The sequence below is a fragment of the Camelus ferus genome, chromosome 8 (assembly GCF_009834535.1).
Source record: "Camelus ferus isolate YT-003-E chromosome 8, BCGSAC_Cfer_1.0, whole genome shotgun sequence".
Lineage (NCBI taxonomy): Eukaryota > Metazoa > Chordata > Mammalia > Artiodactyla > Camelidae > Camelus > Camelus ferus.
Window position 1 is genome coordinate 34914900 of NC_045703.1, and position 22237 is coordinate 34937136.

The 22237-nt window shown below is 35.5% G+C and overlaps 1 protein-coding gene and 1 long non-coding RNA gene across 2 annotated transcripts in view; one reads left to right on the plus strand and one right to left on the minus strand.

Annotated features, from left to right (window-relative positions):
* The window catches only part of LOC106730757, a 35182-nt gene that overhangs the window by 8188 nt on the left and 4757 nt on the right, over positions 1-22237 (plus strand). The window contains exon 2 of the long non-coding RNA XR_001367220.2: positions 8072-8139. This is a non-coding gene — a long non-coding RNA (uncharacterized LOC106730757). The remainder of the gene's footprint in view (positions 1-8071; positions 8140-22237) is intronic.
* The window catches only part of FRK (fyn related Src family tyrosine kinase), an 82009-nt gene continuing 69402 nt past the window's right edge, over positions 9631-22237 (minus strand). The window contains exons 5-8 of the mRNA XM_006193096.3: positions 21654-21812; positions 12844-13025; positions 11611-11776; positions 9631-11229 (exon numbers count right to left, since the gene is read on the minus strand). Of these exons, the coding sequence (XP_006193158.1) occupies positions 11015-11229; positions 11611-11776; positions 12844-13025; positions 21654-21812 (722 nt within the window). The 3' untranslated portion in view covers positions 9631-11014. The remainder of the gene's footprint in view (positions 11230-11610; positions 11777-12843; positions 13026-21653; positions 21813-22237) is intronic.

Consider the following 22237-nt stretch of genomic DNA (forward strand, 5'->3'; position numbering starts at 1 on the left):
GACTTTTTGTAGAAACAGAATTGTGAGTAGATGACTAGTGGGAAATGTCCTTTGACTTGGCTTTCAGTCTCCATTATTTACATTTATTCCATGGTACCGACTACATGGTGTGGTTTTAGTGGTGGAGGTTTTAGCTCTCTCACTTTTTAAATTATTCATGCAAATACTATATATCAGTTGCCTACTGTATGCTGGCACTATGCTAAGATCTGGTCATTTGTGATGTGAGGCCAGCTTCCTCTAGAACAGGAAATCCCTGTAAACTGCAAGGAAGTTCTATTCATGAGGATGAACTAGATTCGACTTAGATTGCTCAGTATCTTTGGTGTGCTGGCCATTTTCATATTCAGTATTCCATGTGATATCCATATTTTTTAAGTTTTTAAAATGAGACTTTGATTAGTCAGCTAAAGGTCACAGAGTTAGGGAACAGGCCTTCTCCTCCACACACTGAGTTCTTGCTATCAAACCTCATTACATGCTGCATTGCTACCCTGGAACCACCTGTCCTAAATCAGTGTTTTCTCTTCCACAGTATATTCCTCACTGGAAGAAAAATGTTAGGCAAATAAACATTTTTTGAGGGCCAAGAAATTTCAAAATCCTCCAAAAAAAGAGAGAAAAAATTTTAAATAGGAATAAAATGCAAAGAATAAGTTGAGAAATATGGCTAATGAAGATAGATTAAAATAGGTTAAACATAAAACTAATTTTTAAAATTTTGATAAGATGAAGGGATCACTAAGAATCAAACCAAATCTTTGATGGACCTAAAGGGTCAAAAGCTAAGGATGTAAAACTAAGTTCTTTCATGTCTTAAGAGTGAGGTCACAGGTTGAAAACCCTAATTAGTTTCTTGTCAAAGATCACCTGAGCTTGAAACTCAGACTAGAAGCCTATAAACTTTATACCAATATTTTTGTAGACTGGAATATAGGTCCTTAGCTTAGCATGCAGTTCCCTTCAAACCTGGTGTTGACATCCTCTTCCAACTTGTATCAACCTTCCCATCTGATTTCATATGTCTCCTGACCCTTCCTAATGGCCCCTGCATGTCTGGGTAACACCACTTACCACATTATGGTATGATCATCCCAAATTCTCCATAGATGACAGTTTCGGAACACAGAGACTATCTTCACAGCTAACATTTATTGAGTGCATAGCCATGTGGCAGATACCACTCAAAGTGCTTTTCCCACTTAATTTTTAAAACGACTCTGTAGCCTAGGTAATATCTACATTTTATGGATAAGAAAACAGGTAAAAGAGATTAAGTACCATGCTCAAGGCTAACTACTAGTAACCCTAATCTAGAATTCTATAAGTCTAGCTCCAAAGCCTCACTTTGTAACCATACCAGGCTTCTTCTGTTGTTCATATTTTTATTCCCAAACCCTAATCCAGTCCCTGGTGTGGAGCAGATATTCATTAAGTGTTGGACTGATGATTGAATTTTGAAAGCCCAAAGCAGTTCCTCCTCCACTACTTTCCTACTTCTTTGTATCTCAGCCTTCATTGCTGGAGATTTACTGCCCAGACTAAAATTAAATTAGATTGCTTTCCTTAACTAACATTGACTAACTTGTGAAGGCAGACAGCTCAGAAATATATTATGTGGCAGGAGAATATCAGTCCAAAACTAAGTTCTTCATGCATAACCCACTAAGTGGTATTTGAGAGTTGGCTGTATTTGATAACACATGCTTAGATTGAAATATCTCAGGATCTTCATGAAATATTCATGGCTTTGTGTTTATGAAATCCTCATTGCAATTCATAAATATTAACAATAATATTTTACCAAGAGCAAAAAAAAAGGCTTATAGAAGTAAATGATTTGATTTGGCAAAGATCTGTCAGTAAATCTCTGGCTAAGACTGAAATAGATAGTATAAATCTGACTACGTAGTCTCAAGAGGGAAGAACTAGTTTTCTCCCATTAACTCACCATCTTGCTGCTAACTACATTTTTTCTTCTTCCTAATTCCTTTTTTCTCATCTCATTCCCACCCTTTGCCAAACACAGGAAGTATGTTGCAGGGAAAAAGAGGACAACCCCTGTGGGATTCATTAAGAAAAAATTCCTAAATTCCTTGGAAAGATCCACCCTTTCCCTTTCTGGAACCCTTATCTTTTCCTGAAATGACTTTGTAGTTATAAAGGTGTTACTGAAAACTTCCTTCTTAGGTAAATCAAGTGTTCTTTCAAATGGGCCCAAAGGCACATTTTCTCTTGGCACAGCAGTCTGTCAGATCAGACTGGGATTCCAACATCCTGTATTTTCTTATCTATCTTAGCCCAGAAACAATAAGACCAACAAGATGCAAAGTCAACCCTCCATTGGCATTTTTCCAGTATTAATCAGTTAATACTGGAAAATCATTAATTAATTTCCTTCCTTAACACCTTCTCACTCTGTAAGAGACTGCCAGAATTTAACCAAGTAATGTCAAAAATGAAAAAGAAAATACAGTTTAATCATTTATTCAGGAGAAGTGCATGAATCTTCCTAAGTCTTTTTCACAGTATTATAAACCTGATTATCAAAATAGAATGGACCTGAAAGATACAATTCTTCTTTAGTCAACAAATTAACTTAAAATCATAGTATTGAGTAGATAATAAAGTACAGATCAACTAGTTTACAGATCTACCAAAAGGTATCAATGTGATTTAGATAGCCTTAAAATGTTAACATAAAATCAATATTTGACATATGAATATATTTAAATTTTATCCTGAAAATGCATTAAAGATTTGATGGAAGAAAATAAAATTATTCTAAGGTTCCAAATTAAGTAGTGTTAATGCCACAAACAACATACCATTTTCAATGTTTTGTGAACTAAAAGTTCTAAAGCATAGTAGAGAAAAAATTGTGCAATTTTTCACTGGTATAATAATACTTTAACTCTCCTATGGTTGAAAAAATGAACTATGATTAGTTGTCAGTTTTGTAAGTTAGTAATGAAAATGTTTTACTTTCTGTGTTAATAACAATCCAAATATCTATAATTTTTAAATTAATTTTACAGAAGTCTATTCATACTTCTTTGTTAAAAGATTGAATAAGCAAAGAAAGCAAGAAAAGATATATTAAAAGTATTTCAATGCTTTTAAAATATAATTGGGCATGTGGGGAGATATTCCTTGTACATCATAAAAATATATATAAAATATTATATGAATTCTGATATGTAGATTCTGAAATATTAGAATCTATATATCAAAAAAGAAACATTTATGAGGGCTATGTGCCATTAACTCTACTTTGGTGAGAAGCACTCAAAGTTACTCAAAGTTACTTTGATAGAGTTTGGCGACAAGTGAACTATGTAATTTTGCATTTCTCTAAAATTGGGAGCACTGTGTTGTAATCTAAAATCAATGTCTTCATTGCAGATCTGAGCATAGGTACTTAATGATTAAGTGAGCTTACTTCCAGTATTTTTTTTCATATAAACTGAATATTATTTGAGAATTTTAGATTTTTTTTAAGGTCTTTTTCTTTTTTTCCTCTAATCATAAGCTCTTTGACAGCAATCTGGGCCCCCACCTGCTGGTCAGCTTGAGAACTCATGGAATTAATTTATCCTGTTGCTTTGATTTTTGCTATTACTTGAGATTGGCACCCATTCCATTTGCACAACATTGCACACCTTGCATACATTAAAATGTTTTTAATGTGTAGCCACAAAATCAAATCTTGAATTTCATCTTCACTATTCTCTAAGTTAAGCACCTTTAGTTTCTTTAAAATACAGGAAAGAGATAATTTGAGACAGTCTTATTTATACCAAGTCTTTTCCTGAAGATTTGCAAATAATTCTGCAAGGATTTAAAGAGTCTATGAAGCAGTTTTATTTGAAGGAAAATCTTTCTCAAATGACTAAATACCCCTTGCTTCGTATTATTTTTGCTTTTGAGTTTTTATTCCAAAAGGAGAATTCCTGAGACACTGACAATATGATCTCCAAAGTTCCTACCAGCTCTAAAATTCTGCGGTTGTATGAAAATAGATTGGTGAAGATAATGCCCAATAAAGATTTTATTGCAAAATCACTTTTGTCTGCCTCAGCTCCTAAAACTTAGGGTTTAAACTAAGGATATTTTAAAGCCAAAAAAGAACATTTCTGCATTATTCATAAGACGATTAACCAAATGAAGGAAGAACCATCTCTCCTAAGACTTTGATATATTTTCTTAAAATAGCCTTGCCTTTCTTTGTTTTATTTTCCTTTCTTTTTCCTCTTTATTCTTTCTTATAATTATATTCTTTTGGGTAGTTCAAATGTCTTCTTCCTTAAATATTAAAACTTTGGCTTCTTATCACCTCCTTAACACTATTTTAACAGACTCTTAAATGGATTTCATAATTCATCTGTAATGAGCCATATTGTTTCATTTTGAACAATTAGACCTGACATCCATACTCAAGGAAAATGAATAGATATTTTACTCAGCATTACTTGAATTCTGTTTTTCCTCTCTGTTTCTCTAATGCAGATTAAAATTACATTTCCAAGGAAAAGCCACCCATCTACTCACAAAATACTAGGAAACTAGAACAATGAACTTTTCTTTGAGGCTAAATGGTCTTGGAATAAGAGATGTATCAGTTCAAAATATGCTTTTGGTAGGTTCCAGGCCTTAGCAGCTGCTCAAATAGCATAAACTTTCTTTCTCACCTGACATAGAAATTTCTGAGGTCAGCAGTCCAAAGTAGTCATGGCAGCTCCCCTTTAACCAGGGACCCAGACCCTACTGAAAAGTGACTTCCATCTATAAGATTTTTTCATGATCCAAGATGGCTACTGAGTTCCAGGCCTAAAACAGAACCAAAGGGAAGGGAGGGGGACAGGAAAGGACCCATTTCAGTTCTGTGCCCACTGGAGTGGAATCTTCTTAGAAGTCTTGCCAAACAACTTTCTCTTACATCTCTTAGATAACTCATAGTTGCAAAAGAGGTTAAGAAATGTAATCTTTTAGCTAGGATCCAAGAAACAGTTTCTGCTACTAAGGAGCAAGGAGAGAATGGATATTGGGTAGCAGCTTGCAAACAACAAGTTAATTCTTATGGTGAAAATCAGAAGGTAAAATTGTGCTGAGAGGTTTATGAGTTAAAAGTCACAAATCACAATCTGCCTCCTCTTAAAGACTGTAAACATAGAGAAAGGAGGGTCCATTTCTCTCTTGTTCACAATTTTATCCAAGGATCTAGCCCAATGTCTGCTACTTACAGACAATCAATATGTATTTGCTTAATGAATGCCTAAAACAAGGAAAATAAATGGATAAATAAGTAAACATGACCTTCCACCACTCAACATCACTTAAAATTTACTTGACATTTTAATGTGGTGTGATAGAGTTAGTGCTATTTACTGAGTGTATCTGACACCCTAGCTATGGGAACATGGTAGGATTGCCCATAGAGCACTCCTTGTGCCTGGGTGAAGCCACGTGATTGTGGTCAATGTGTTGTAAGCCCAAGGATTTAACTGCCGACGTGAGACCCACCAGCGCTCTCATTCGCACTGCCAGAGCAACCACCAACATAAGACGCAGTAGTTTCTCTGTTTGCTTGGGTTTCTGTGAAAGTTGATGTGAAGCAGTCGACCGGCAGTGAACACGTGGCGTAGGCAAGCTCACATTCCCAGGGTTCACAAACTTACTTTCCCCATCACACGAATGTAAATTCTTTTCATGCAGTCAACTGAGGAAACATTTTACTTGCTGTGAAATACATTAAATTTGTATTGTTGGGTTCATAACCAACATGATCTCCGAAACAGTGAAGTCAATTTTTACAAGTCAAGTTCAAAATAATCAGTTTACAATAACTAGCATAATAAATAAATCCAGTGTGAACGAAGACAGAACACTTAGGGTAAAACATATTTTCAAGAAAAGTCTTTGCCTTAGTATTTTAAAGAACCCAGAAATAGAGGTTTTTATAGAAAAATTAAATGGTTGCACTTGAACCAATGTAAGTAATAACACTGTAACAAGTGGCACGATTAAAATAGGTCTTTTTTAATCTTTTTTGCTGTATGTATAAATTAATCATACTATACATTCACATGTACTTGTACAACATAAACATCATAAACATTGCTAAAGGGTACAATATCGAAATACACATTTTTTAGAGACAAAAATCTCACTGTGGCACCTTTAAAGTATACTAATCTGGCTAATCCACTGTGTTTCCCACTTTCTGATTCTATAATTAAATGTAGATTTTGAAAAATTGTTAAAAACTATGATATCTTTTACCCTGGAATTGTGTGGACCGTGAAAATTGCATATCATTTGGCTAATATCAAGCAACTTTATCCGTCACAAATAGTATAATTAAAGCCTCTGTTCTAAAATCTCAAGAAATTATTACCAGGCAGTGTTTAGCTTCTTCCAAACCAAGCAATTTTAGTTGCTTTTAACCATTTCTCCCTAACATACAATTTCATGTTTATTATGTTATATTATGATTTTATGTTATATGATTTGCACAGCAATACATATAACTAGGTACTTAAGGCACATTGAGATTTGCTACCCTTTTCTGGAAGAGCTGATTATTTTCCATGAAGATACAAAAGATGTTACATTGAAGTCTGTTGCTTTAGATGACTAATAGATGACTACCCAGGCAAGAAGAGTAAATGGAAATAATTGGGTGTCACTTTCCTTATAACTTAATCTTATAACTCCTATGTAGATAGAGTCATCTGAGTGCAACTTAAACTTGTAAAGGCTCTGAAATTCAGGGTTTCTATACTATTTTATTCTCCAGCTCATTTCTAGATATAATAAATAATTTAAGAGGTTTACCATCAGTTCCTTAATAGAAAAAAAGAAAGTCTGAAGGAGTTTAATGGGGCAATGTGGGCAGTGAAAGGATGACACTGTGAAAATTAAAATATTGCTAGGGTCATGGATTTAAAAGATTTGTAAATATTCTCCACCAAACTTCGAAGCTTTTTTAAAAATCCTACTTCACAGAATTTTTGGATCATATTGAAGATTATAGACCAAAACTTCTCTTAAACGATGCCAGGAAATATAAGAACTGAACATTTCCAGATGAATCCACTGGCAATTCCAATGCCCATATATACAAACCTCATTTACTTCTTTTAAAAAGTGACCTCTCTCACTGGAAGAACAGAATGACACAATCTGAATATGTATCCAAATTATCACCATTGTAGTCACATAATATATCTTTGCAGAGTCCTGAAAAGTCACCACAAAACACACTACCAGCCAGGCCATTTGGACCAGAAACCGTATGCTCAATTACACCAGGGAAAACATTACTGCAGATAGGGCATATGCTTGGTAAAGCCATGGATCACAGCTGAGCTCTGCTTCCTCTAGGAAACACCAGCTGGGTGACAGTCCATATCCTTCCAAGGGCAGTGGTTCCTGTTGGGTCATTAGAGTGGAAAGCGTTTGGGCCCCTTATGGTTCAGTCATCCATGCAGTCACTACACAGACACATATTGTGAGCAAAATGTGAGTGAATCGGCCAAGCCTGATATTTCCCCTTGGCTTGTTCTTCGGTGTCCTCTAAGATGACCCTTTGCCAAAGCCCAGTTTGCAGATTGCTGGTCACTTAGACTATCTTTGTTTTTGATGACACAATATTCAGGTTCCAAAACTATTAGAAGTTGCACTCTGTGCCTCTTTTAACTCTAGACAAAGTAAACCTTTTTCCTTCCTACCTTCTTAAAAGAGGCCTAATAGAATTTTGAATTTGTTCTATTATAAAAATTCTTAGGTTTTTGCCAAAATAGATTTGAAATACCACATGAAATGATGCACTCACTTCCCTCACCACCACCTCCAAATAACTGAATTACATAAATAAAACATTACACAGAGAGTGCTTTGCTACAATTTATGGGAGGCAGATTTAACAAGAACTGGCTCATTGTAGGAAAATTCAACTTATCTTTTCCTGATCCTTTTATTCTATACAAGGAAAGAAATTTATGTCAGTTAAAAAAAATCTATTACTGCTTCTCATAACAATCCATTATTTTTCTCTGTGATCCATCAGGTGAAAACAAGAATAATAGATTGCTTTGACAGAAACTTGAACATAAACGTCTCCAAGAATCAAATGTGGTAAGTCAAATGGGTTTCAGGTGGTATAAAAACAAGAAAGGATAACCTTCTTTTTACATTTCAAAATCAGATCTTACTAAAAAATGTATTATTATTAGCTGCTACAAAAAGAAAAGTTTGTAGTTGTTGAATTTTCACAGTGAAACAGGAATATGTCAATTCATTTCTACATATGATCAAGCAGGACTGAACTCCAAGAAATAAATTCAAAGATGAATTATTTTCTTTTAATTTTTAATAACTGGTCATTTACAATTTGCTCTTTAATTGCATTAGACTCTATGACTTTAAATAAATAATTGAAGTTGTCTGATACATAGTCAACTAATTAAAAAGATTAGTGTTGACCTTTTCTGACAAATATTTGCTGTTCATAAAGGAACCAAGGGACTCTATAATTGTTAGCTCCACATGACCCATTTTAGTTTCAGAAAAGATTGAGTATATGTACACACATCTACCTACTATATCTGTACAGAATAGCTACTTCATCTCAGGGGATTTTCTCCTTAATGAAACCTACCCAGGACCCAGTCTTCTCTAATTTTATTCAGATAAGCCAATCTCTGAACTTGAAAAGGTAACCATATTCCCAGCAGTACTGGCAGAATTTATAAGTCAGTCAGCACATAGCATTCACATTAAGTCTGTTATTGGTCCAGGGCTAGGCATATGACCCCAGTTTGTCTGAACAGAAAAAGAATGATTTTTATGCAAGCCGAAAATGCAAATAGAGAGGTTTCCCATTTTGTCCTGCTGGAGAAAGAGAAGAGAAGATGGAACCCCAGTTGCTACTGCTGGCAATCTGGGACCACAGGAATGAGGAAAATGCTGATGGCAGTGGGAAGGGTGAGAAAGGACTTGAGTCTTTGCTAATGTCATTGAATTGCTAATGGTATTGCACCTGGAGCCCTCTCTGCCTTGTTAAATAACAAAAATTCAATGGAGTAAAGATCAAATTGGCCTTAGTCAACGATTCATGAGTTGGGCTACATCCCACTTAACAAAAAAAACACAGCTTGACCAAGCTGTAAAAAGGAAAAGTTTTTTTAAAGCAGAAAGGGAGTGGAAACAGGAAGTTAATAGCAAAAAATACATTGTTTTTTAGACAAGGTCACCCTCCTAAGTGGGATGGGAGATGTCTGTTGGGTGGATTACCTTCCTAGTACTGGCCAGATAATTCCAGGTTGACTGGTTAAAGGCTACATTCCTGAGAAAGGCTGAAACAAGTATTAAGTTAAGTATTAAGTCCCAGTTTGCTGACATGGGGCTTAGCACAAGTGACTCCATTTTGGGCCTGTTGTCTCCTTTTTAACAACTTCTGTCTTCCAGTTAGAGAGTTTACAGATTTACTTAGTGCTTAATCTATTTTGTTTTGTTTTGGTTTTTTTGTATATATAAATTTTTTTTAATTGAAGTATAGTCAGTTTAAAATGTGTCAATTTCTGGTGTACAGCGTAATGCTTCAGTCATACATGAACATACATAGATTCATTTTCATATTCTTTTTCACCATAAGTTACTATAAGATATTGAATATAGTTCCCTGTGCTATACAGTATAAACTTGTTGTTTATCTATTTTATATATATTAGTTAGTATCTGCAAATCTTGATTTTGAATTGGGGTTTCTGTAACTGTTTAGAAATGCTCTTCTTCCACTTTAAAGAAAGATGAGAGAATATACTCAAAATATTCTGTTTTCCTATTAATTGCTTCATTCATATTGCTTTACATCACAAGGTCTTTGAATACATATTTAATTTTGAAATCACCTTGGAGAACTCTCCCTAGTCATCTAATGAGGCACAGAATTTGATATACCCATTGCTTAAGAAAACAGTAACATTCTTTCAAAGGTTAATGAAAATTTAAGATGAGTAAAAACCCTCTTGTCCTGCTACACAGAAAATACAGTTTCATCACCAAGATCAGACATTATGCCTACTCTCTAGACCTAAAACCAAGCTTGACCTGTTTTGTAGTCAATTTGAAGTCTGGCCTATTACATTTTTTTAAATTATTCAGGAATCCTAGGTCATAGCAATCCTACTGCTCTCCTTGTATTTTCCTAAACTATTTTGATACTTATTTCTCAGATCTTGTGGGCTATTAGATGTTTCTTGCATATTTCCATAGATAATAACTCATCAGCCTTGCAATCTGATTCTTAGCATTAAGAGATTAAAACTAATGTAGATGAATCTCAGATGACACATACTGAGGTACAGAAAAATTCCATCATTTCCTTCTACAGAATAAGAGAGATTTTAATTCTTTTTCTCAACAGCTGCCTCATTTTTTTATGCATAGAGAAAAAATATGTGCAATTACTCCAAGTACAATCAAGTCATTTAACATGGCTTTGCCATCATTGTAGTTACAGGATATTTTAAAAGAGAAAAAAAAAAATCTCAAAGCACAGGTCCTGCTGTGCAGCAAAGCAATCAAATTCCTTCATAATAACAGCCTGATGGGATTCAGCAATCTGAGGAATAATGAACAACCACTTTAATCAGTAAACAGGAAAATGCTACAACAGTCACTGAGTAAAAATTGACTATCATCTGTTGATACACTTGATCGGCATTTCAGACAATAAATAGAAATGTAAGTAGCTTTTAAAAAGAAAAATAACTGTGTTTAGTGCATTTGACTTTGCCAGGCAGTGAGGAAATAACATATCATCTTAGACTATCCTGCAATATTGCCCAGTTGATAAAATACACAAATAATCTTTTTCACAATACATGTCCAGATTTACCCTATCACTTGAATATGTCAAGATAAACTCATTTTTGCAGTTGGTTAATAAGATTGTATTTCTGAACTAATCATTGAAATTTATTGCCACTTTATTATTTGATGTTATTCTTCAGTGCTCATCAAAGTTATCTGAAAATGAATATGAAGAGCCTGTTTCAAAATAATCCTCAAGTTTCCAACACAGTGTCTCAAATGTTGGCCGTTCCCTAGGCTCTGCATTCCAGCACTCCAACATGATCTTGTAGAATTGCAGTGGACAGTTAGGTGGTTGAGGAAGTCTATAGTTTTGACCCAACATCTGAATTACCTGAGTACCTGTCATACCTAAAAAATATAGAATGGAACCAACAAAAAACAAATTGAAGATCAGAGTCTTAAATTCATAGATATTCTAAAGGACAAAGCAAACTGATTTCCCTAGCGAAGCTTGAAGACTACCATCCCCTTCCCAGGCTACAAAGACTAAACTAAATCCTAAAGCAAGTAATGTCTATAAGACTGCAATTCAAGAGCAAAGGATAAAGAGGCAATAAACCACCTCATTAATGCAAATCATCATCATCAAATTTTATCTATTATGCTCCCACAGGCACTTGGTGTGGTCAGCCTCATAACTCTGCCCTCTAAGCCTGGGCAAAGCAGTTAAAGTCACACCTAAGTAAGTGACCTGCAGCAGAAAGGCCCACTTCAGAATTAATTACTCACCACTATAAGGTATTTTGCCATAAGTAATGATTTCATAAAGAAGGATTCCAAATGACCACACATCGGACTTAATGCTGAATTTATTAGCACGAATTGCTTCAGGCGCAGTCCACTTCACCGGCAGCTTTATTTCGTGTTTAGATTCATAGATGTCTTCATTATCTACCTGTTAATGCATTAAGGAATCAAGCCAAGTTAAAGTGATTTTTTTTTTTTTGGCCACCCTCATTCATCTGTAACCTGCTTCACATTAAAATTTAGAGGGAAAAGATTCAAAATGAGTTTAGTTCAAATGATAATTACAGTAACAAATTTCAAGTCTGGCATACAAGACTGAAAAATACATTGGAAGTCATTAATGAAATATTATTTGAGAGCCTACTATGTGCTAAAAAAGCACTAGAAGCAGCATTGTACTGCATATGGGAAAATTCATGTGTGATGATACTGGCCTTACACCTGGTCTTTAGCAAATGAGACAAGTGAAAACAAAGCCTGTTTTCTGATTTACTGCTGGTATTGAAGAGCCACTGACTTTGATAATTACCATGTAACCATTTTCTAATACTGAAAAGTAGGATCCAAATGTTTTAAATTAATATGTCAACTCACTGGGGATCTAATTAACTTATAAAAAGAAAAGATGATGAATTCACGAAAATCAAAAGAAAATCATTTACTTGTATTTCATGCCCCACACTCATATTTCTAGGATATGATGTAGAAATAAAAAATTAAATTCAGAGGAAAGCACCTAATATATCTCCTATATCAATATCTCTTGGCCTGAGGTCATAAAATGGGTAGGGGGCAGGAATTAAAAAGCCAATGATTGCTGAAGAATTCTGGCAGTGTGCGTATTAGTCTGGCATAAAGTGAGCAACAATGGTGGGTAAGGTAACTCTGTACAAAGCGTGCTGCTTTTTGTAAGGGAAATAAATAGAGGCAGACAAACAGAGGCTCCTGCTACTGAAAAACAGCTCATTAATTGAACCACAAATTTAATTACATACTTTCTCATTGGGTTGGTCATTGTTTTCTCTGTTTCTTTCTCTTGGGTGAAGAAATAGAAACAGGAGGTAGTTTGTAGGGCCTTGGGATTCTGAGGTAGTAGTCTAGGGACCACAGAACTTGGAGAAACATTGTTTTGAAAAATAACAGTAAGTCTGTTATTTTACTGGTCTGTTAGCTTTTTGACCCACCACAGACTAATTAAAACAAAGACAAATCCACCTTAAAAACTCTTGCAAGTCCAAAATCTGCCACTTTGTAGTTATTATGTTCACCAACAAGGACATTTCTAGCAGCCAGATCTCTATGGATGTAGTTCTGGGACTCCAGATAGGCCATTCCAGAGGCAACCTGTGCCGCCATGTCTACCTGCTGCTCCAGGTGGATTTTTGACCCAGCATCATCTAGGCAAAAAAAGAGAAAATAAGAGATTCACTTTGGAGAACATTCGAACTATTGAAGCAAATTCTAAGAATTTTGACGAATGAGCTGTCAGTGGGAGTAAGAGCCCCAGCGCTTATCTGACGGGCAAAGACACATAATCAGTACAGACCATTTCATTTCCTGTGAAGGGTTAACAAGGCAACAATTTTCAGAGCCCAAACACATTTCAAAGCTGAGGCCCTCCCTTCCCTAAATGAGTATTACTGGGAGAAAGAAGTAATAGTATCACGTGATCCAAACACAGCTATAAATATCTGAAAGATATTTCCAGCTATTGCCACTTTCAGTACCACACACTACTGACTCATTGCTTCATGGAAATTGTTACTTGGTTGCCTCTGGATTTCTTTCAAAGGTTGCATTGTTTGTTCTACTCTTTGAAACTAAAAATAATGCTAATTTGCATGGCTGAGCCAATGAAAAGTTCTCATCCTTCCATTATATTGTTCTTAAAAGTTAGCTCACTAACAAAAATAAAGGATCTATATCAGTAGTTATAAAATGTGTGTATTACATTTGTACTCCATTAAGCTTGATACATGTTTTTAATTTTCCTTTCTGAGCCTGTTATTCTTAGAATAGGTTGCTTATCTTTCTAGGTATGGATTTACCTTTAATAGACATATTTTCTCCTACTGCTGATCCTAGATAACTATGTATAGGAAATTTATACACTATAGTCAGTTTGATCATTACTAGAGAGGTTAGTGTTATTTTGTGGTGACTTTATAAAATGGGGTCAGCCATCCCTGAGTGGTTTTTAGCTGCCACTGTTTGTAGATGTCTTTAAATTTCTGGAGAATTGAGAAGTTCTCATATAAATCCAGATAATTGTTATCCCTGTCTGGATATGCCAAATGTTACCCCCCAAAATGCACTGAACTTGTGGTCAGTGCACTGAATTTTAGACACAACTCCTAACTTGACAGGGAACTATAGTACACGGGTTAGGAAGATTGATTTGAAGCCGGAGTGCCAGAATTTGAATCAGGGCTCTGACTTGCATTTCTTCTTAACTTTTGGGAGGCTGCTTCACTCTTGTACCTCAGTTTCTTTATATATATAATGATAACTATAATTACCTTATGATACTAGTTGCTAAAATGATAATTAAAATGAGTTAATACATGTAAAGCACTTAAAACAGTACCTGACTCCTAGGAAGAAGTCAGTAAACCCTGCCTGTTATTATTATCTATCATTGCTGCTGCCTGATCAGAATTAAACAATTTAGGATTTGTTAAACTAGAGATGTGTATGGATTGCCCAAGTGGAAATGTCTAAAAGAAGGCAAGCATATGATTCTGAAGCTCTAGGGAGAGCATGTAGCCAGAGATATAAATTTATTAGTCACTGTTTATGAGTGGGAGTTAAACATTCAAAGCGGATGAGATTGCTAGAAAGTGATCAATCATGAGAAATGCCAACATTTAGGGTGGCTGAGAAGAAACATCTGAAGAATGAGAGGAGAATCAGAAGAGAACATCATAACAGTCAAAGGTTTGAGAACAGAAATTCACCTCCATTTTCAGATTCCACAAAGGAGTCCTTCAAGATAAGGACTAAAAAGTATTTGTTGAATATAATAATTAGGGAGTGACTGGTGACCGTGGTGTCAGGAAGAGCAGTCTCACTACATAAGTATAAGGGGTTGAGGGCTAAAAGGAAGGTGAGGACATGATGACAGCCAGAGGCAATGTCAATTTCCAAAAACCTAATCAAGAAGGGAGGACAACAAGAAGATATAAGAGGAGAATTTGAGTCAAGGGAAAACAATTATCGTGAAATTCAGGACAGTGAGGGATCGTCATTGATAATGTACTCCAGCTGTGTCTGGAGTGCTGGCTACTCGTTCTCATTCTTGATTTGTACAGTGACTGCACAGTAGTTTATTTGCTTATTTTATAATTATAAATATATGTAGAAAAGACATATACGACATATGTCCTTTCTACACGTATGCCATCTTTTTAAATTAAAAAAAAATGAAATAAATTAGAGTCAAGGGAAGTCTTTAAAGGGAAAGACCTAAGCACAGTGTGTGTGTGTGTGTGTGTGCGCGCGTGCGTGTATTTTTTTTAATGCAAGCAGCATTTTCAAATAGGATGTGACTAATAAAGGCCATTTATGACAGACTCACAGGTAACATCATTCTCAGTAGTGAAAAGCTGAAAGATCTAAGATCTTCCTCTAAGATCTGGAACAAGACAAGGATGCCCACTCTCCCCACTTCTATTCAACATAGTATCAGAAGTCCTAGCTACAGTAATCAGACAAGAAAACAAGATAAAAGACATCCAAATTGGAAGAGAAGTAAAACTTTCACTATTTGCAGATGGCATAATACTGTATACAGAAAATCATAAAGACTCCACCAGAAGAAATTTAGAACTGATATATGAATTCAATAAATTTACAGGACACAAAATTAATATACAGAAATCTGTTGCATTTCCATACACTAATAATGAACTATCAGAAAGGGAAATCAAGAAGACAGACCCATTTACAAGCAAAAAAAAAGAATAAAATACCTAGGAATAAATTTAACCAAGGAGATGAAAGACCTGTACTCTAAAAACTATGAAATTGATGAAAGACATGGAAGATGATACAAATAATGAAAAGATATTCTTTTTTCAAGGATTGGAAAAATTAATATTGTTAAAATGTCCATACTAGGGGGAAAGGTATATAGCTCAGTGACAGAGTACAAGCTTAGCATACATGAGGTCTTGGGTTCACTCCCCAGTATTTCCATTAAAATAACTAAATAAACCTAATTACTTCCCTCCCAAAAAAGTCCATACTACCCAAAACAATTTACAGATTCAATTCAATCCCTATCAAAATAGCTATAGCATTTTTCACAGAATTAAAACAAATAATCCTAAAATTGGTATGGAACCACAGAAGACAAAAGACCCTGACAGCCAAAATAATCTTGAGAAAGAAGAACAAAGCTGGGAGAATCATGTTCCCTGATTTCAAACTATACCACAAAGCGATAGTAATTAAACCAGTATGGTTAAATACTTACAGAGCATCAAATATATGTCAGTATTTTTTCCCTTTTTTAAAATAAATCAAGCCCTAGCAAGTTGTTTATCATTCTCCTGGACAGTTCACTTAAGTGGATTAAAGTAGACAGGAATGTTTTCACTGAGATACCCTTTAACTGAACACAACTACATAACTATTTGCTGTTTGTATGAATGGAAGTCTCTTTATAGACCCTTACTTTTGGATGCTCAAGAGTGTAAGGTAAGTTTTAGGGAGGCAGTATAGAATATATTCATGAGGAATGAAATTTCAGCCTCAAACAGATCCTGGAGTTGAATCTCCACTCTACAAATTATTGCCTGTTCCTCTAAGTACCAGGGACCCTGATGAAAAAGGCAAATAATACATACTTCCTGTAGATGTTCTGAGTATTAAAATGAGATGATTTACTGGAAATCATTCATATGGGATAGTGGTAGGAGAGGAGCATATCCAGTGAGACTGCTCTTCCTGCCACCAAGGTCACCAGTCACTCCCTAATTGTTATATTTAACAAATGCTTTTAAGTCCTTATCTTGAAGGACTTATCTGTGGAATCTGACAATAGTGGTGAATTTCTCTTCGGAAACCTTTGACTGTTATGATGTCTTCTTCTGGTTTTCCTTTCATTCTTCAGGCTGATTCTTCTCAGTTTTCTTGCAGGTTTAATTTCCTGTGCCCACCCTAAATGTTGGCATTTATTGTGATTGTCTAAGTATTTACTGGAAAGAAAACAAGCCCACTAAACTAAAAACAAAAATGCAGATATTTACCCTCTTTAAATTTTAGTAAGAAATACCAGGCATCAGTTACCTTCAGTGCTAGAGTTTTTTGACAAACCTCTCGCATTTTGGAGACATTTATTACAAAAAAAAAAAAAAAAAATTCAGCCAAGCTTAGGATCTACAAAGATGGCTCTATAGAAAAGTATGTGCATTATTTCAACTATCAAATACAACATCTAATCCTATTACAGTGGATATAAAAAGGTTTTCACTGACAGACACAGTAGTGAAGGAAATTGCATAATAACTTATTTCCTGCCCTGAAAGAGTGCAGTGGCCTAGGAACTGCATATGTAAACCACAGAGCACACTTCTAATACAATGGCCAGATATCAAAACTGATGTAAAGGTTCACAGACCTGTGACAATTTACATCTACAGCAAAGAAATATTTTCAATTATGTTCCATTACCCAGGAGCATTTCAGTTTAATAATATTTATCATAATGGGCTGTGTAAGAGTAGCAGATTCATTTTAAGATAACTTTGCTGAATTTAAACTATCTTGATTGGGAAGGGATGGTCTGTAATGAGCATACCTTCATTACTCCCCTTGGCTAGTAAGTATCCTGGCAAGTGAAGACCTTCGTAAACTTGATCCTGCTGGCTCAACCCAGAAGACCACAGAGTTCATGTTCAGCCCTTAGTAAAACACATCAACAAGCCACAGAAATCCTCAATGCTAAAGGAGTTTGCAGCTTAATAAGTGGATTTTTTAAGCTGATACCAAGAGTCTCAAAACAAACTCAACCCCAAGTCCCAATCATATTAGGTTTGGGATAGCCCCAACTTAATCTCACCATTAATTTATTCGTTCAACAGTCAACACATAATTCATGCACACATTCTAATGTGCCTGACACTGTTCTAGCACTAAAACAAAGAAACATTCTGTCCTCCCCAAGTTGTATTTTAGAAGACACTAAAAATAAGCTACATAAATAAGTTATGCATTATAAGATGATTAATAGCTAAGAAGAGAAAACAAAAAGCAGGAAAGAGGAATACAAAGAGTCAGTAAAGGGAGATTAAATTTTAGAATTTTGAGGGTGACCAGTGAAGGGTTCACCATAATGGGAATGTCTGAGTAAAGACTTTAGGAAGTGAGAAAGTGAGCTAAGTGGATAAGTAAAGGGAAGTATTTCAGGTAGAGGAAACAGCAGGTGTGCAGGGCCTGCAGCAGAGCACATGTGGAAGATACGAAGAGCAGCAAAGAAGGGCAGTGTAGCTGGCAGAGTGACCCAGGAGAAATTCACGGGATATGGGGTCAGAAAGGTAATGGAGAGCCGGGCCAGGCAGGACTTTATGGATTGTATAGAGAGAACCAAGGGGGTCAGTGAAGGTGTTGGGCTGAGGAGGGACATGATCTGATTTACATTTTAATATGATCTCTCCAGCTGCTGTGTTGAGAAGAGTTGAAGGGGTCAAGAACCAAAAGAAGGAGACTAATTAGAAGGCTATAGCAGAACCCAGGAGAGAGCTTATGATGGCTTGGACAGGAGTGGGAGTGTTGAGAAGTGGTAAAATCTTGGATATGTTTGGAAAGCAAGCCAGTGGGATTTGCTGGTTGGTCAGATACAGGATGTGAGTAGAGATGACTCCAGGATATTAGACCTGAGTGTTAACACTGTCAGAGAAGGAAAGACCACAAGAGTAGCAGATTACTGAGGATAATAAAAGAGTTCAGTTTTTGGACATATTATTGTGAAATGTCTGATAGATACATGTAGTAAAAATTATGGCTGTTCACGAACATTCATTTTTTTCCTCCTTTTAAGCACTTTGGAGAATGTACTCCCCTACTCCCTTTGACTTGACTTAACCAAAAGAAAAGGGCACAGAAGTTGCCTCTGTCACTCCTGGTCAGAAGCTTTAAGAGCCACAATGTGGTTAGTAATATCCCCTGCTCCTGCCAAAGTGATCAAAAGGCTTGAGCTACCAGCCAGTCTATTTCACATGTGGCATGAGCAAGAATGAATGAATACCTGTGTTAAGCTTCTGAGATTTAGAGGGGTTTGTTACTGCATCATACCCACATTATCCAGACTGATATACAGTGTTCATGTGGAGAAGTTTTAGAAGGCAGTTGGATATATGATTCTGAGTTAATGGGGGGATGTAATTTGGGCAACTGTTAATACATAAATGTTACTAAACAATAAGTCTGGTTGAACCTAAATGTAAGACCAGATGTAAGACCAGATACCCTAAAACTCCTAGAGGAAAACATAGGCAGAACACTCTTTGACATAAATTGCAGCAATATTTTTTTCAATCCATCTCCTAGAGTAATGGAAATAAAAGCAAAAATAAGCAAATGGGACCTAATTAAACTTAAAAGCTTTTGCATGGCAAAGGAAACCGTAAACAAAACAAAAAGACAATCTACAGAATGGGAGAACATATTTGCAAATGATGAGACCAATAAGGGATTAATTTCCAAAATATACATACAGCTCATACAGCTTAATCTCAAAAAAACAAACAACTCAATCAAAAAATGGACAGAAGACCTAAATAGGCATTTCCCTAAAAAAGACATACAGATGGCCGGCAGGTACATGAAAAGATGCTCAGTATTGCTAATTATTATAGAAATGCAAATCAAAACTATGAGGTATCACCTCACACCAGTCAGAATAGCCATTATTAAACAGTCTACAAATAATAAATGCTGGAGAGGGTGTGGAGAAAAGGAGCCCTCCTATATTGTTGTTGGGAATATAAATTAGTCCAGCCACTATAGAGGGCAGTATGGAGGTTCCTAAAAAAACTAAAAATAGACTTACCATATGATCCAGCAAACCCACTATTGGGCACATATCTGTAGAAAACTCTTATTCAAAAAGATGCACGCACCCCAGTGTTCATAGCAGCACTATTTACAATAGCCAAGACATGGAAGCAACCTAAAGGTCCATCGACAGATGACTTGATAAAGAAAGTGTGGTATATTTATACAATGGAATACTACTCAGTCATAAAAAAGAATGAAATAATGCCATTTGCAGCAACATGAATGGACCTAGAGATTATCATACTAAGTGAAGTAAGTCAGACAGAGAAAGACAAATACATGATATAACTTGTATGTGGAACCTAAAAAAAAAAGATACTAGTGAACTTACTTAAAAACCAGAAATAGACTCATAGACATAGAAAACAAAGTATTATTATCAAAGGGCCAAAGGGAAAAGGGGGTGGGAAGGGATAAATTAGGAGTTTGGGATTAGCAGATACACAGAACTATATATAAAATAGATACAGAACAAGGACCTACTGTATAGCTCAGGGAACTATATTCAATGTCTTGTCATAACCTATAATGGAAAAGAATCTGGAAAAGAATATATATATGTGTATAACTGAATCACTGTGCTGTACACCTGAAAGTAACACAACATTAGAAATCAAATATACTTCAATAAAAACAAATCTTTGAAAAAAAAAGACTGGTTGAGATCAGCAAGGAAACTAGTGATGTTGCAGAACAGTCTTGGAAAATTCCAAGATATTGAGAGGTCTGGTAGATGAGCAAAATCACAGATTGAGAAGAACCAGCAAGAAAGAAAGGAGAAAAGGCCATTGAATGAAGAATCCCAGAAGCCAAATAAAGTATTTCCAGAAGGAGAGAGTGTCCACTGAATTAAATACTGCTGATAGGTCTGAGGATTGAGAATTGCCTATTAGATTTAACAGTGTGAATGTTTATAATCTGACAAATAATTTTTGTTAGAGATGACCTGAGATGGCTCCTGTACTTTTGTCCCAGAGAATAAGGCAAAAGGGATCAATGACTGCAGTTACTCTTTCTATGGTGGGTAACACAAGTCTGATACCATTAAATTTGACATCTTTATGCAAGGGAACTAGGTATATTTTTGAGCACTTAGCAGGTCTTATGTTCTTTGTTCTTATCTGGTTTTGCAATTTAGTATCACCAGCTTCACAAGTCACCCTGGAATGAGAGAATACTCCTGTCTGTCTGAGATCTTTGTTCCATTATTTTCATCTCTCTTTACCTTTATACTTTCTATCAGCCCTACTCTGACATTTCAAGAAAGTATAGGAAAAGCCTCTTTTTTAAGTATGAATTATTCTCTCAGTACTTGAACACCACTTCTTTGAACATCTAATTTTAATGCTTATTATATTGTTGCTTATTAAATTATTCATTTGTAATAAATATCAAAATTCCACAGTGCCCTTAAGTCTTCTCTGACTATAGGAAGCAGATATAAAAATAAAGTAACAGTATATTTCTGCTTTATTCTGAATATTCTTATGTTGCCTAGCAATTGGAAGCATTTTAAATATCAACAAGTACAATGTTGTCAAATACTAACAAAGAGAAAAAAGGAGGGTACTTTCTTCTCTCTTCCCCAAAAGTATTTCATGTCCCCTAATTCTGGGCCATAGAAAACATTGGTCCATGACTGATAATGTACAGTTAGTTAGTGTAGGAAAGAAAGCATCATGCAAAACATCTATGCTTCAATTTTCCACATTACATTTAAGTACTCCAATTTGTCTATTGTGAACAATTTGTTCTTCCACTACATAAATATTTTCCCTCCTTTTGAGTACACAGTATATATCCTATTAAAGAGTAGTTGAGCAGTTCAATGTTGAGATATTCATTGTCACAGATATACACATAGTAAATATCCTTTGGGTTATAGAAGGCTTGCTAAATTGACATTTATAGGACTAGCAAAACTAAATTCCTCTTTTTTTCCTTTTATTAAGTCTTTAGCTTACTTTGGAGATATTCTTGCAGACTTCCATGTCTCATCAACTCTGTAATAATATAAATTGGATCTTCTAAAGTGCAAACAGCATAAAGCTGGATAAGCTTTGGATGTCTTAGGTTCTTCATTATCTGTGCCTCCCTCAGGAAGTCATTTTGATCCATTGAACCTGAAACAAGAGGGAGAAATCACTTTATGTTATTGAGGCATTTCTATCCTCACAGCAGCCTGGTGGGAATCACCAAGACTGCGTCCTGCCTCTCAGTAAAGTGAGAGCATCAGTGTCACAAATCTTCAGATTTATCAAGGAAGAGAATCAGTTCAGCCAGGGCAACCTCATAACTGAAGTGTTGGTGCATCAGAGTGGTGAAATTTATGTATTATAACCTATATATGAAGAGAAGTTGATTCCGGTCTGTATGAAAAATTAAGGAAAAAGAAGAGACTGGCAGTCTAATTGATAAAACAAGGCAGGCAGCCTGGGAACACAAAGAGAAGACAGCCTGCTACTGGGAGGAGGGGAAAAAAAGTTACCTTGATTCTTAGTCACCCCAAAAAAAATGAATTTTCTTTTAATGAGAGACAGCATGATAT